This window comes from Filicampus tigris, chromosome 10 (genome assembly GCF_054856515.1).
Source record: "Filicampus tigris isolate MCC_2025a chromosome 10, RoL_Ftig_1.0, whole genome shotgun sequence".
Classification (NCBI taxonomy): domain Eukaryota; kingdom Metazoa; phylum Chordata; class Actinopteri; order Syngnathiformes; family Syngnathidae; genus Filicampus; species Filicampus tigris.
In genome coordinates this window covers 22669360-22684894 of record NC_141226.1, presented here as the reverse complement: position 1 = coordinate 22684894, position 15535 = coordinate 22669360, and the positions used below count along the sequence as shown (strand labels likewise).

General features: G+C 41.8%; 1 protein-coding gene across 2 annotated transcripts; it reads left to right on the top strand.

Moving 5' to 3' along the window:
• The first annotated feature begins 281 nt into the window (after window positions 1-281).
• kdm4ab (lysine (K)-specific demethylase 4A, genome duplicate b) lies at window positions 282-14184 on the top strand. 2 transcript variants are annotated; one of them, XM_086043514.1, is made up of 22 exons: window positions 282-447; window positions 1797-1957; window positions 2190-2365; window positions 2479-2593; window positions 3677-3870; window positions 3962-4011; window positions 4102-4205; window positions 4291-4428; window positions 4792-5015; window positions 5863-6026; window positions 6098-6690; window positions 7544-7655; window positions 7868-8043; window positions 8560-8770; window positions 8929-9008; window positions 9667-9722; window positions 10258-10366; window positions 11202-11393; window positions 12027-12197; window positions 12279-12398; window positions 12874-12966; window positions 13065-14183. In XM_086043514.1, exons 2-22 carry the CDS (start codon window positions 1817-1819, stop codon window positions 13200-13202), a joined length of 3357 nt encoding a protein of 1118 aa, XP_085899640.1. In that variant the 5' UTR covers window positions 282-447; window positions 1797-1816; the 3' UTR covers window positions 13203-14183. The 2 variants fall into 2 exon arrangements, with proteins under 2 accessions (XP_085899640.1, XP_085899641.1); XM_086043515.1 differs by lacking the exon at window positions 282-447 and having other exon boundaries at window positions 1798-1957; window positions 13065-14184.
• The last annotated feature ends 1351 nt before the right edge of the window (window positions 14185-15535 follow it).

Here is a 15535-nt window from a genome sequence, read left to right as displayed (position 1 = left end):
GCCTAGATAAAAAGAAATCAAGATATGAATATGAATTAAGAATGAATCATGATTATCATGATAGATACTGTAGATGGATGGATGGATGGATAGATAGATAGATAGATAGATAGATAGATAGATAGATAGATAGATAGATAGATAGATAGATAGATAGATAGATAGATGGATAGATATTAAATCAAAGTTATTATTCAGCACCGGCATTTGTTTTACAGCACCGAGGCTTTGGCGTCGCCATCCTCCGTGCTCTGATTGGCTAAACGTGTCGCGTGCGTAATGTGGTAAACAACTTCCGCCGTGCGTGCGCATCTGAGGTAATGGAGGTTCGTGTTGCACTACTTAGGTCCTTCTCAGTCGCGTCTCATGTGTATCGCCGCGTGCATTGTTGATTACGGAAGATAAACATCATTGGTGACGATTATTTTGTCCGCGGGGGAGTAAGAGGTGAGTAACCAAACGTCGCAGTGTGCTCTTGACTTCATCCAGTCGTGAAGCTCGTGAAGTCGAAATGCTAATCTGTTAGCTTTGGTAGCGCTGAGCTGCTACAACGACAGCTATCGCCTGTGCTTGCATTGGGGTGTAGTTTAATTCATGGAACACTCGTGGGATATTGGGAAATAAAGATTCACACGGATGTAGTAAAATATCACTTCTGGAGTAAGATATCTGCGATTTGACATTCAAACAGAAGACTGTGTGGACATGGCCAGCGTTTGTTTGATCGCTCTGACCATATCTTGATTCAATGTAATGTCACTGGGAGGGAATAGTCCTACTGGAAATAGTCGTATCCCATGTAAGGTGTCCACTATCTAGCTGTTATGTGAGCGTGCTACGAAATAATATATTGCATGAATACCTTTTGCTCATGTGGGAAACGCTGAAATAACAAGGAAAACAAATGTTGTTCATTGCTGTCGGTGGACAATGTTATTGTAATACGTATTGATAATGCTCGGGCGAGTTAGCATCTAAGCTAACGCTAGCCGACTGGTCGGGTCAAGTTAAAGAGACGATGGACTCTAACCAATCAGAGACGGTTGAACTGTTTGCACCTCCTCAATAGTAATTAGCATAATTGAATGACAATATTAATAATAATAACTTCAGAATTATACAATGTTTTAAGAGACCCAAGCGCGGTGATTGCCACTGTTTTTAATTTGACTAATATGCATAAATACATTTTATTTCTGTAGCGCGACTTACAAATGGAAAAAATATAGAATCACAAGCATTATACAGTAGTAATAACAATAAAATAATCAAGCCATCTTGAGAATTCCAAGTTGAACAAATGTGTTTTTAACTGCTCAGCGCTCTAGACTCCTAGCCCCTAAAAGGTGCCATTTAGCCCCCAAAATTTGAGACAGTGCAACTAAAATTTTCATCTGCTCATCTGTATGTGTGACTAATAAATTTACTGATTTGTTTATTGTTTTTAAATTCTTGAGTATTTTTGTTGTTTTCTGACAAACCCTGCTGCACACCTTTGCTAATTTATCAGTAATTTAGTGAAACCAAGTGTAAATGTGAATATTTACTTTATTTTGGGGTACACAACAGACAATAATTGAGAAGCGTTGGGCTATACCATTACCTTGTGTGTTGCAATTGGGGAGTAACAAACTGCAAAGTTCTATCCCTTTCAGTTTTTAATCCTATGTCAGGGAAAGTAAAATAAAAACAAGTCAGCAGACTACAATGACCTAACAGGACAATGAAATGACACCAGACTAACCCTGTTTTTCAATATTTCCACATGTGACTGAAGTCCTTTTCACAATTTGCAGGAGTTGCCCTCAAGTTTGGGATGGCGTCAGACACAGCCCCCCAAAACCATGCCTCCAAGGGGATCATGACATTTTACCCCACTGCTGAGGAGTTCAAGGATTTCAGCCGCTATGTCGCCTACATGGAGTCACAGGGAGCACACAAAGCAGGCCTGGCCAAAGTATGTGCTTGATACTGAACACTTTCTTTCAACCGTTGTACTTGAAGTGACAGTGATGATTTTTATACAATGATGTTGCAACGGTATTTTCTCCTGAGTAGTATATATATTTTTTTAAGTTGCATAGTGTGTAAACAAAGAATGACCAGCTAATCGGGAGATTATAAAATTTGAGGCTGAATAACACTTCTTGGATGAGCCAGTAAACATTTTTTTTCCCCTCCACTTCTAGGTGGTCCCACCAAAGGAATGGAAGCCCAGACATTCATATGATGATATAGACAATTTGGTGATACCTGCACCCATTCAGCAAGTGGTGACAGGCCAGTCGGGCCTTTTCACTCAGTACAACATTCAGAAGAAGTCAATGTCTGTTCAAGAGTTCCGCAAGCTTGCAAACAGTGACAAGTATGTAAAGCAAATTAGACTTTTACATTTTGCTTTGTTTGGATGTGATAGTTGTTCATCTGTTTTTTTTAAAAAATTTTTTATTTCTTAAATGTCTTTTGTCCATTTTGCAGGTTCTGTAGCCCTCACTATGATGATTTTGACGAACTAGAAAGGAAGTACTGGAAGAATGTGACATTTAATCCTCCTATATATGGGGCCGATGTTGGTGGCAGTCTATACAATCCAGTGAGTTGATATTATGAGTTCTTCCAAAAGTCACTGCTCTGTTTTGAACACACATGCAAATAGTCTATATGAAAGTCAAATGTACATCAAATTCAAAGGTACTATGTCATTAACAATTTTATAAAAATGAGCCAGAATTACTGTCTACTAAAGATAAAAAAAAATGTATAAACTATTATGGTACTAGTTTTGCAACTCAAAGGGTGAGAACAAAGGATTGCTGGTGATGCACGAAAGGAATACTTTCACCTTCAAAGACAAACTTCCTAGTATGTCACTTCCTGTTATAACAATCTCAGCCAGGAGATTGTAACTACCGAATAATGAGTCAATGGTTATTAGCAGCCAGGAAGAGCAACAACATGTAAAAGGTTCCAGTATAGTCACTATAAATTTCTATATTTCTAATTTCTATAATGACAATTTTTATTTTGTAAATGTATTAAAAAATAAAACCCTAAGACATCACATCTTGTCTTGGCAGTGTGCTTAGGGTTGTTGACCTGTTGGAAACTTTGGCTCCACTCTTTCCATCCAGCATGTCCCTGTACGTTTCTGTTTTCATTTTCTGCTGCTGCCACCACCGTGCTTCACTGTAAGGATGGTATTGGTCAGATGATTAACGGTGCCTGGTTCCCTCCAAGCATGACGCCCGGCATTCATGCCAACGAGTTGAATCTTTGCCTCATCAGACCACAGAATCTTCGTTCTCATGCTTTCTCATTGTCCGAGAGTCCTTCAGATGCCTTTTGGGAAACTCCTTTAAAGGATGATCAGTGGAAACATGATGCATCTGAGCTTTTTTTTTTTTTAAAAAAAAATATTTGTAATAAATTTGCAAAAAATCACATTCTCATTCTGGGGTGTTGTGTGTAAACATCAGATGAACAAAAATATATTTGATTCCATTTCAGAATGAAGCTGTAACATAAAATGTGGAAAAAGCGAAGCGATGTCAATGCTTTCGGTCTGCACTGTATTGACCCAAATCACATGGTGTGGTGCTAACATGATGCGTTTGAAGATGTCTATCTTAGCTTTTCTTTCTTATCCATCCATCTTATTTTTTCTGCATTCTTCCAGGAAGTCAAAGAATGGAACATTTGTCATCTAAATACCATTTTGGACACGGTGGAATCTGAAAGTGGCATCACAATTGAGGGGGTTAATACACCCTACTTGTATTTTGGTATGTGGAAGACCACTTTTGCATGGCACACTGAGGACATGGACCTCTACAGTATCAACTACTTGCACTTCGGAGAACCCAAATCCTGGTAGATAGATAAATACAAAGCTTCCAATAAATGCCTTTTCTTGCAAGTACAATTGAATCTTCAGTGACGAGACGCATTTGAATGTCTGCAGGTACTGCGTCCCTCCAGAGCATGGGAGAAGATTTGAACGTCTGGCTCAAGGTATGACATCAGCGGAATGTTATCTATACATTTACATTGAAGCCATTTGCCAATCACTGCTCCTAACAGTCAGCGTCTTGTCTACTGTAGGTTTCTTTTCTGGTAGTGCGCAAACTTGTGAGGCCTTTTTGAGGCACAAGATGACCTTGATATCACCTTCAATACTGAAGAAATATGGCATTCCTTTTGAAAAGGTATCAGAATGGCTCATTTCATTTTGCCAAGGTCCAAAGAGGCATGATGGATTTATTAAATTGTCGTTTGTACCTCATCCCTTAGATTACCCAATATGCTGGGGAGTTCATGATCACTTTCCCCTATGCTTACCATGCTGGCTTCAACCACGGTTTCAACTGTGCCGAATCCACCAACTTTGCCACACAGCGGTGGATTGAATATGGCAAGCAAGCAGTTTTGGTGAGAATTATTAAACAGCACAGCCAAATACTCCCAATTCATTTGCTCTTTAGGTCTAGAGTGTTCCCCTCTGTATTGTGGTTCATCTTTTGCAAAATTTTAAAAATATTTCTTTTGTTTTTTAATAGGGTTTTTTTTTTTTTTTTCAATTAACGTGGTGTTTATAAGATGGGGTTTCACCTATAATTTGAAGGTCTTAAACGTATGGGTGGGCCATACGTAAGAAAATGTATGATTGATATATTTTTGATGTTTGAGATTTTTGATGTTTGAGATACTCTGTAGCTACACAGCAGCGTCAATGTCGCAAAGCGGAGACTGCGCATTACTGAATGACGTTGCGCTTGTGCGTTTCTCCGTCAGTGCTCATGCCGCAAGGACATGGTGAAGATCTCCATGGACGTGTTTGTCAAGAAATTCCAGCCAGATCGCTATGAGCAGTGGCTGGCAGGGCGAGACATGGCACCCATCGACCACTCCAGGCCCACCCCGGAGGCCAAGGAATTCCTGGGCGATTCTTTTAATATCATCTACAATGCCAGCAGTTGTTCCATAGATAGCTGTCGGGATGATGTGGAGCGCAAGAGGTTTGTCAAACGCCATTTGTGAATATCCAGTTCAGTCAATCAGCTTTATTGAGCAGGGTTGTCACACTTATTTTGGCAGGCCACATTGCAGTTATGGTTTATGTTTATCTTTATTGAATCCCCATTAGCTCTAACAACATACAAGAGCGTATCTTCCTGGGGTAAAACAATATGTAGATATGTAAGAGCAAATAAGTATATAGTATTAATCATAAAATAAAAATAATACTAAAGTAATATAGCACGCACGGATACTAACAAAGAAATCATAACGACGATAATACCGTTTTCAAAAACACCAAAATAAAAATAACCTCTAACATTTTTTTTAATTATTATGCAACTGTTATGGGATTTTGGAGAGAAAAATGCTTGTGTAAAAAAAAAAAAGGCAAAAGATTTTCCTCCAAAATGAGAACAAATCCAGTGAGCAAGAAATGTGAAGTTAGTATCACCTGCGATTAACAGCCTTGAATTCCATGCACAGACAAACGGATACACACTATAAAACAACATACAAACAAACATCGTCAAATAGATTAAGCTATAGAAGCATAAGCAAAACGAATACATATTTACTTAAGAGCATCATGCAAGAGGCATCGGTGCCAGATCTGGGAGTGATCATGCGTGTACGTGAACTGACCCATGTTCACTTTGTGCGTGCCTCTGCGGCATAATAGAATACCATGTGATCGACAGGATTCCATTTGGGAGTTGGTGCCCGCCCTAAATGGCAGTAAATGAAACACAATTTACATCCAAATCTTATCATGTCTGACCTTTTTCCTAGAAAAAGCAACGTTGTTCAAGTCTTCCCTACATGTCTCAATTTTGCTTTCTTTAGTCCACTGCAAAGAATTGAGACCAAGAGACACCGGGTGTGTCTGCAACTGCCCGACGAGGTTGTTCCCAAAGATCCGGATGAGGAACTGACGCTGTACGCGAAGCGGCCAAGGCTTAATCTTTTGCCACCACGTATGACAGCACAGGATGGCAAGCGAAATAAAGGTATTATTATTATTATTATTATTACTTTGCCGTTGACCTTTGCTTGAATTAAACACTGATTTTATTGACAGGCCCACCAAAATTGGTCGTCACGCCAACAAAGCTCACCTTGATAGATCCCTTTCACCGCTTAAACGCGACAGATTCCGGACACACGCCTCACTACACCAAGACTCGTCCGCCCGCATTTTCATCCCATTCCCAAAACGGTCAGCTGTCAGCCACGGCGACGGCAACATGGACGACGGCCACGGGACAGCCTTCCCGTAAAATGGGCGTGGCCAGCCTGCTCTTCCATCGGACGCTCACTCAAAAAGACATCCTGCAGGTGCACAGTTACCCGCGAGAAAAACAGCAGGTTCACACTATGCTGCAGGTGCACAGCTACGCCAGAGAGCATCAGCCCCGTCATCTCCAGCTCGCAGGCGCGACGCTGCCCGCGCCTCGAGCACCGAGTCCGGGCCGGGATCTACAACCTCTCTCTGAGCAATGTGGCGCTCACACGAACATTCTGGAACATTCTGTGGAGAAGAACCACGCGGCGGGTGTTTCGGTGGCCGTCGATGTTCAGGATGCGGCGGCGAAGGCCGACGCCGAGCTCGCTTGCGTTACACAGCACAGCCATGTGGACAAAATGGAGGTACTCAACCAAAACAAAAGAAAGGTCTGTATTCATATTTCATTTCTACCACATAGGCATGCGCCGAAATCGGCATGACCTTCTTTCTTTGTGCACTAATTCTTCCGCTGGACTTGCATGAAAAGCTCATCTAAAATAACGCTTGGCTACACTAATAGTTAAAAAATGAGTTTAAATATGCAATGGTTAATTCTCTTTGTTTTATGTTTAGTTTGACATTGAACTTCATCTGGGAGTGACACTAAGGCAGAGTTGAGAATTCTGTTTGCAATGTTGTATGTGCTCCTGCACATTTTAACCCGATATTCAGATTAATGATCCATTACATTTGTGCAATAAGAATTAAGGATAAAAATCCACAGATTTTTATATGCATCTCAGGGGGGTTCCATTTACGTAGTCCTGTATGCTGAAATTGATGTCACAGTGCCCGCTGGCTCAGCTTTTTCTCACGTTTTCTGGGTTCTTAATTCTTATCCCGCAAACGGAATATTAATAAGAATACGTGCTCAGCCTAGTGAGGGCATGTGGAACATATTACAACGAACATATTTGACTTGATTTCTGCTTTAAACAGCTTCAGGCCTCTTTTGATAAACTGTTGACTGTTGGCCAAACTGCTGTTTAATGTGAAGTGAGTTGAATTGACTTGCCATAAAAAATGGCTTTGTGATTGCTCGAATCTAAAAAAAAAACAACAACGTTATGAACAATCTTGTTCTGCTGGACCCGGTACCAGTAGCATTTGGACTTTGTGTTTTCTCCCCATGTGAAGTGAAGTGTTCTATCTGTGGCGCCAGCGCACCTGCGACACGGAACGAGCCGCGCGCTTATAGCAAATGAGGTTTTGCCTTGCTATTTATAATTTCACCACCAGGTGTCAGAAGAGCAGTCGTACTGTATGTCAGTGGTGACCAAGCAACAGCAAGAGCTCCGAAAACTTCCACGCCACCACCCTCTCTTCTTCAGAGAGACGTACAGTGATGACGGTAAGCCAAATTTGGAACGTTTGTAAGAACGGCCTCGTCTCTGCCTTTCCGTGATCCTCGCGGTCTCTGTATCTCCTGCCGATGACTCTTTCCGCTGAGAACATCATCTCAGAGAAAAGTGGCAACTGTGCTTACAGTGGCCTGAACGGATTGCAACAGAGAACTTTTTTTTTTTTTTTTTTTTTCTTAAATGTTTTTTGTGTGTTCTGCAGACATGGATCAGGGTGTGGAGGTGGAGCAAGAGGAGAAAGAGGAGTGGGCAAAGCCACTAAGGCGGCTGTGGCAGTGTCGGCCGTTAAACCCCCAGGTGGAGTGGGAGTACAATAAGAAAATGGGTGAACAGGCTCCTTACTGCTCCATTTGCCTCCTTTTCTACACCCACCATCAGGTGAGCTCAATTATCTGAACGGGTCATCTCTTTCCTTTTTTTTAATTCAACACTGTTAGTCCCATCTAGAATGTCAAGGAGACAATGGAGTAAAGTCAATTTATATTCTGTGGATTATTCTTCCGTGACGACAACTCAAAACACAAAATCGCAATCGAGTCAACACGAGTAAACATTTTTGAACATTTTGAAATTTTGGAGGAGTTTAGTTACTGTCGAAAACTATACGGCGCGGTTGTTGTAACTTTTCATTTAACTTTTGAAGACGCGCTGATGAGCCTGGCAGCTCCCCTTTTCTTTGAATTTGACAAAAAAAGATGTATATTGGCAAATGTTTATAATAATAAATCAACATTATGCAAATCTGAAAAATTTTTCAATAAGCGTATGCCTGAAGACATTTCAACAAAGTTAAGAGTTTTTCTTAAAACTTGTCTTGTTTGACGGACGCTTTTGGAACAGGCACATTCCTGTCCAGTCTGGTATTAGCAATAAAACGGCCGTTTTCTTCTTTAGTCGGAGGCCAGCGACAGCAGTTCCAGTGTGGCGCTGGTGAACCGCCAAGGTCACCAGTGGTCCAAACCCCTCATTCCTGAAATGTGCTTCAACACGCACACCAACAAGGCCACTGAGAGCGGGGAAGGCCAGCTGTCCAATCCTCACATCACCGAGGACGGCACCAGTCGGCTGCTCAGCTGCTCTCAATGCTGCGTCCGAGTACACACCAGTAAGTTTTCATACGTAATTAGTAACCATATACACAGAGGAAAATGCCTATAATTAATGACTAAAGCCCTGTTGTAGAAACTTTGTTTTTTCTTCAAATACTAAGAAATGCAACGTAATGGAAAAAAAAAATAAAAAACCTGTTCTTGTCCGACTCAGGTTGCTATGGTGTAACCAGAGACGAAGCAGAGGAGGATGACTGGCTTTGTGCTCGCTGCAAAGCTGATGCTACCTTTGAGGTTTGTGCACCGGGCTTTCAATTATTTATTGTCAATTGTTGTTAGGTTGATAAGCTTCACTTAAACACAGCGAGAGGTTCCACATGGATAAGCGGGAATGTTTAAAACAAAAAAAAAAACGACATACGGCTCACTTTTGGTTAAATTGCTGCCTTGTTCATTTAAAAACAAACACAAAAAAAAAAGAAAATCACAGTCATCTTCACAAAATGTGACTCAACAATGTTCCAGCACTTTTGTTTTTGTCACTTAAAATGTAAACTTGGCTGTCCTCTTCCTTTTTTGTCCTGCTGGGAGTGTTCCTTTCCTTTGTGTGTTATTGTTAGTGGAATACATTGTTCCTCATTTTGTTTTTGAGCAGTCTCATATGTTATCAGCATTCCCGCTTCTTTTTTTTTTTTTTTTTTTGTCGCAACAATCCGGAAATATTGCCCAATATGCACACAGTAATGAACACAGCTGACCACCAGTGGGCAGTACAGTGTGTGACTTTCAATGCAAAACGCCAATAAGATTTTAATTAAAGTACTGTTATGTAAATGATGTTTTTGAATCTGTGAGCCAAATAATTTTACGTTATTGTTTTTTTTAATTGAATGGGGCTTATTTGCGGGGCTTTTCATTTCAGTTCTAAACAGATTCAACCCACTCTTTCTAGGATTGCTGTCTGTGTTCTCTCCGAGGTGGAGCTCTGCAAAGAGCCAACAATGACAAGTGAGTACTTCCAGCAATCCCTGTCAGCGAGACACTTTCGAAAGTCAGATTCGCCCACGACTGCAATTCACCCCTTGTGATTTGATTGTACTAAAACGTTTGCCAGTTCGCCATGGGATTTTAAGACTGGATTCTGACACAGTCTGTGGCTACAGTTTATTTTCTGTCATGGTGTGAGGAATTGCCCTAAACAGAGGCCCCCGCTTTCATATCTTGTCATTTTAATAGCTAATGAAAGCGGCCTGTTCAGTGGCGTTCACCTCTCGCCTTTAAATTAAGCATTCCCCTCCCTCCAAACTACACAATTTAAAAATGTACTGCAGTTATATTTGGAAGTGATGTAACACATTGCCCAAGATGTTTTATTTGGGCCTAAAATGTTTTTCTCCACTTGGCGGGGTGGGGGAAAGTGCCAGTAGTCATTGTAGTAAAAACAACCCCGCTTGTCTAAATAATGAAGGTATGCGGCGGAATATTGCACCCCGGACATTGTTCTGTTTGCCTTGAGCCAATGTCATGTTTGTCCGAATGGCAGGTGGGTTCATGTGCTGTGCGCCATCACTGTGCTCGAAGCTCGCTTTGTAAACATCACCGAGCGGCGTCCCATCGATCTGTCTGCAATCCCACTGCCTCGCTTCAGACTGGTAAGAGTCACAGCAACCCATGAGAGCGCACAGATCGTAAATGATTTCCCCGGAACCTTCCTGTTGTTGGAATTAACTCGTTCACTGCCATTGATGAATTTACTTGTCTTTTCACAGTCCAGCTATTCAATCGCGGGAATTTATTTGTATTTGTTTTTACGATTTTTTTCAAACGTTAAAGGGGGTCTGAAAATGTCAACTATCCTACCGGTTAGCCTTTCGATTAATCGAGTGATCGTATTTAAAAAAAAAAAAAAAAAAAAAAAAAAGTCAGTGTGGGGTAAATTGTCTGTGTGAAGCTTTGAGGCAGAGATTTTTCTTCAATCTTTTTTGTAATCAAATTGTTCAATTTTATTGTTTTAGCCGTAGGTGGGCTTCAAACTCTAGATGCGCGCGCTTTTTTCATGTTATGTTTTTTTTTTTTTTTTTTTTAGTCATGTCGCAAATAAATGTCTGGGAAAGATTTTAATAGTCAGCCTTGTCTCCATTGTCATTACTTTTAATCTCAATGGAGCCTTAAATCAGGCTTTAAAATAGTTTCATAGTATAATAAAACGTGCAGATGGTGTCAGTGTCACTTTAGAAGGAAGCTGTTCAATGTCCCACAAAATGCTTGTGTGTGTGTGTGTGTGTGTGTGTGTCCGGGTCGAACACTCCCTTTGAAACCTTTTTTTTTTTTTTTTTTTTTTTTTTTTTTTTTAAATCTTTCACCCGCTTGTTTCCTTTCTCCTCCTTTCCTTCCCCTTCCCCTTGCACTTCCCTTACTCTACCCCACTGCTTGAAACCTTTCCCCTCGACACCCCCCCTGCCTGGCGTGACTCTTTGTCTTTGGCAGAAATGCGTTTTCTGCAGGAAACGGATGAAGAGGGAGTCGACGGGCTGCTGCGTCCAGTGCTCCCACGGACGCTGCTCCACGGCGTTCCACCCCAGCTGCGCGCAGGCCGCCGGTGTCCTCATGCACCCGGACGACTGGCCGTTCATTGTTTTCATCACTTGTCACCGGCACCGAGCGACAGCCATCGTTGAGGTAACCGCCCGCAGCTGCCAGCTACAGAAACCTCCCCGAATATGGGAAGCTCCAAAAAAACAACAACAAAAAAAAAAAGCTTCCTTTTTATCAAGTGCCCTATCCATCACAATGTTTGTAAACATGCCCAACTTCCATATTTAGTATATAAATAGCTTCCCCCCCCCGCCCAATTAAAAGCATTCTAAACAAGAACTTTGGCTTCTTGTTGGTCAATTCTAGATGTTATGAGTGAATGGAATAATGAATGAATAAATGTTGATTGTTCACGCAGAACAATGGGCACAGCCCAAGGGTGGGGCGGAAGCTTGAGCTTTCACTCACAGCTGACGTTTTCGTTTGGCAGACGTGTTTCATATGCACGTCGACACAACATTTGGAATACCAAGAAACTGATTCAAAATGTCAGCAACTAGTATTTACGTTCCCGGCATCAAGCAAACAATTTCTTATAATATTTACTAATCCCACTATTTCATCTGTAAATTCGGGGATCACTGTAGATACTTTTTGTGACATTTTTTTTTTTCTCGTGTAGAATATGTGCTTTTGAGCATTGAAGCTTACGTTGGCCTAGATGTAGTGAGCTTTTTTTTTTTTTTTTAAAGACTAACATCCTGTTGTGGCCCACAGCGTAATAAAGACTCCATGCGAGAGCTGTCTGTGGGACAGCGGGTGATATGTAAATACAGAAACGGTCGTTACTACCACAGCGAGGTGGTGGGACTGACCACCGCCACCTTCTACGAGGTGGTGTTCGACGACGGCTCGTACAGCGACAACCTCTTCCCGGAGGACATTGAGGTCAGTAACCGCTCACACGTCTTTCGACCGTGGCCCGTGCCATCAGTCCGTCGTGACGGTTCGCTCTTATTTGAACTCCAGAATCGGGACTGCGTGCGACTGGGGCCGCCTGCGGGGGGTGCTGCCGTGTCAGTGCGATGGACTGACGGGTTGGTGTACGGCGCCAAGTTTGTGGCGTCGCACTCCATTCCTATGTACCTGGTAGGATAATATGATTGCAACATCTTCTGTGTTTCCTCATCATGTTTATTTGCAGTATATCGATAAGCATCTGATAACTGAGTAATTGGCCGATTCGTGTATTTTTATATATCGTCCAATGTTATCGGCCGGCCGATTAATCAGTTCGGCACTAATAGCCGTTTGTTATACTGCCCCCTGGTGGCCACACCAGAAGGATCAGCACAATGCCCATTGATTTTTGTTACGATTCACCAGCGGTATAAATCTTCGCATTCCATTTAATTGTGGACTGTGTTTTTTACAAAGTATGATACTGTAAGTGTTTTTTAAATTTTGTTATTATTATTATTAACAGCACATTGCACTTTTTTGGGGAACAGATTAGTGGCATTTGCGTTTATTTCAATGGGGTAAAATCATTTGAGATTAAACCCCACTGTATCTACATGTTTGCTGAACTTTCTACTTAACGTGGGTGTCCGCTGCCTTTCAGGTGGAATTTGAAGACGAATCCCAAATTTCCGTCAAGCGCGAAGACGTGTACACCTTAGATGAAGATCTGCCTAAACGAGTCAAGTCGAGACTGGTTAGTCCCAGTCCTTTTGGAACTTGTCACGTACCAGTTTGAACCGGCGACAGTACGTTTTTTAATTTAATTACATTTTTTTCTCCGCCCCTCTGCAGTCGGTGGCGTCGGACATGCGCTTTGAGATGTTTGCGCAGGACGACGTCAAGCAGAACTCGAAACGACAACGGGTCATCAACTCTCGGTACAGAGAGGACTACATCGAGCCCGTCATTTATCGGGCCATCATGGAGTGATGTCGGTTTGTCCTACCTTCCTTCCCCCTTCCTCATTTGCTTCCACGGCCTGCCAGGCTTCTTATTTATAAAGTACGGCTGGGACTTAAATGACTTTGATGTGCTTTGAACACTATTTCATATCTTGCTCTGTAGATTTCCTTATCCTTAATTTATTTTGGGGGGAGGAAGAAGCCGTCAGCCAGTAATCAAGTAGGTTAAAAGTCGCACTACTTATTGAGGCAAGATGTTTTTTTTTTTTCCCCCTCCACGTCAGCTAATATGCAGCTCAGAAGCCATTTTCTCATTTAGTGATTCCCCCCCGCCCCCCCATTCACTTGCGACTTTTAAAGAGAGTGATAACATAACGCATAACTGTCTGACTTGACTGACAAAGAAATTCAACATTACACATGGAGCGTGTCAACAATCCTGAAATTGCCCTGCCGTCCCATCACGATGAGCTTCATTACAATTTGTTTGCCATCAGCTGTGAAAACTGAAGAAATGTACTCGAGCCTTACCCCCCCCCCCCCCCCCCCAAGGATTACGAATTATTTTGACTATGGTTGGTGTCAGTTTGAGGAAATAAACTATTTTTGTCCTTTTCACTATCTGTAGAAAACCTCAGATGTATTTATATTTATTATAAGAATGGCAGGTTTTCAGGCACACTGTTCACAGCTTTCCGGCTCGTTGTCTTGGATCAATTTCCCTGGAATCACCTGCTCCCACTGAGGACATGTGGCCGCTAATGAGCTAAACTTTTATTCTTTGTGTCTGGTGACTGCTAGCTTTAGAGATGAAGTAAGAAAGAAGTAGTTCAATCCCAAATGAGCAACGCGGTGAGGATGAGATTCACTTTTGGTTAACTGGTGTAAGGACAAATAAAACCTGTAATGCCTAGCGATTGGTCTCGAGCAAAGGTACCATTAAGTCTGTCTTTGTAAACCCTCGACTGTTTCAGTAAAGTTTTGGGATAAGAAAAATGTGTTTGTGTGTCAGTGACTCAGGTGAAATGCATTATTAGAATTCAACATTTTGCAGTTTTTCCTCATCTGAATGTCAAAGGAGACTTAATGTGCACAACACAATTACCGGTAAGTCAAAATTGTTCTACACAATAAATGGTACGAAGTTTGCTTCAACACCGCCTGCCATTGCTCCGTGAGGGGTTTCTTTCAATTGTAGATAATGTTGTTCTAGCCTCTACAGACTGTACAGTAGATTACAGAGTACGTACAGTAGTGTTTACTATAACCACTATCTGGCATCAACACACCGCCTGACTGGTAAATTCCACTTTACAGCGTAGTAAATCATCACTGCGACACTGCAAGACGTTGAAAAGTGCTCCGGGGAATTTATGACAACAGTTCACTTGGCTGCTGATGCCAGGTGTCGCTAGTTTTAGCATGAGGTTATTAGCACTTGCGGCATTTGGCTAATTAGAGGCTAGGTGTGCTTATGTGTGCTGTGAGTAGTGTTGAACTGTAGAAGCCGAGACGCCCCCGCCCGTGTCCCTGTTTGTCAGGATAGAAATGTTTGTTCGAGGTTTAGGATTGTTTCTAAAGTAAATACAGTCGCAGGGAAAAATATGAGAGCCGTTTAGCATTTCTACATAACTTTACCGGTTGTCATTCAGTGTGATGTCTTCTTCTAAATCACAAGTTCACAACAGACTAACTACACTCTCCTTAAACTAATACCACACAATTATGTTTGGCTAAACATTTAAAGTGCAGAGTGGAAGAAGTATGTGAACCATTAGGCTAATCCGAGTCACCCTGAGGTCCAGAGAGATTGGAGGTCTTGGTTTTAAAATGCCTTGCCCCCAGGGAAATGCGCAGCAGGTTTGAGTTTTCTGGCATTAGCACTAGCATGAACCAACGTGAACCATGCCTCACAGAAAATAGCTCCCAGGTTACCTCCAAGTTTTTGAAATGTTGACAATTACTGTATTAACTTAAGTCAAGATGCTACAAGTATGTAAATGGACCCCCACTACAGCTACTTTCCCAAGCAGTGGCCGCCCTATGAGCATAGAGGTGCAGCAGTTTGTGGTTTACACAATCCTCTAACACCTGCTAATAGGGTTGCCAACCGTCTCTTAAAAAACGGTATCGTCCCGTATTTACGAATTTAAGTATGCGTCCCGCATTGAGTTGTAAAGGGACGCACTTTGTCCCGTAATATCGTCAGAGTAAAATAATAATCTGTAAAATGTCGATGGAATTAATGAACAACAGTTCCCTTTATGTGACCATTTACGGTAACGGTCCTAAGCCCTCCCCTGCTCTGTGACCAATGAGTTGACAGCACATTCGTGCATATCAGGATACAGAATCCGATTA

Excerpts from the sequence above, each read along its gene's own strand:
- kdm4ab (XM_086043515.1), top strand. The coding sequence starts at position 1,817 with ATGGCGTCAGACACAGCCCCCCAAAACCATGCCTCCAAGGGGATCATG. Across the intron at positions 1,958-2,189 it reads ACAAAGCAGGCCTGGCCAAA|GTGGTCCCACCAAAGGAATG; the intron begins GTATGTGCTTGA and ends CTCCACTTCTAG. Across the intron at positions 4,206-4,290 it reads ATGGCATTCCTTTTGAAAAG|ATTACCCAATATGCTGGGGA; the intron begins GTATCAGAATGG and ends CTCATCCCTTAG.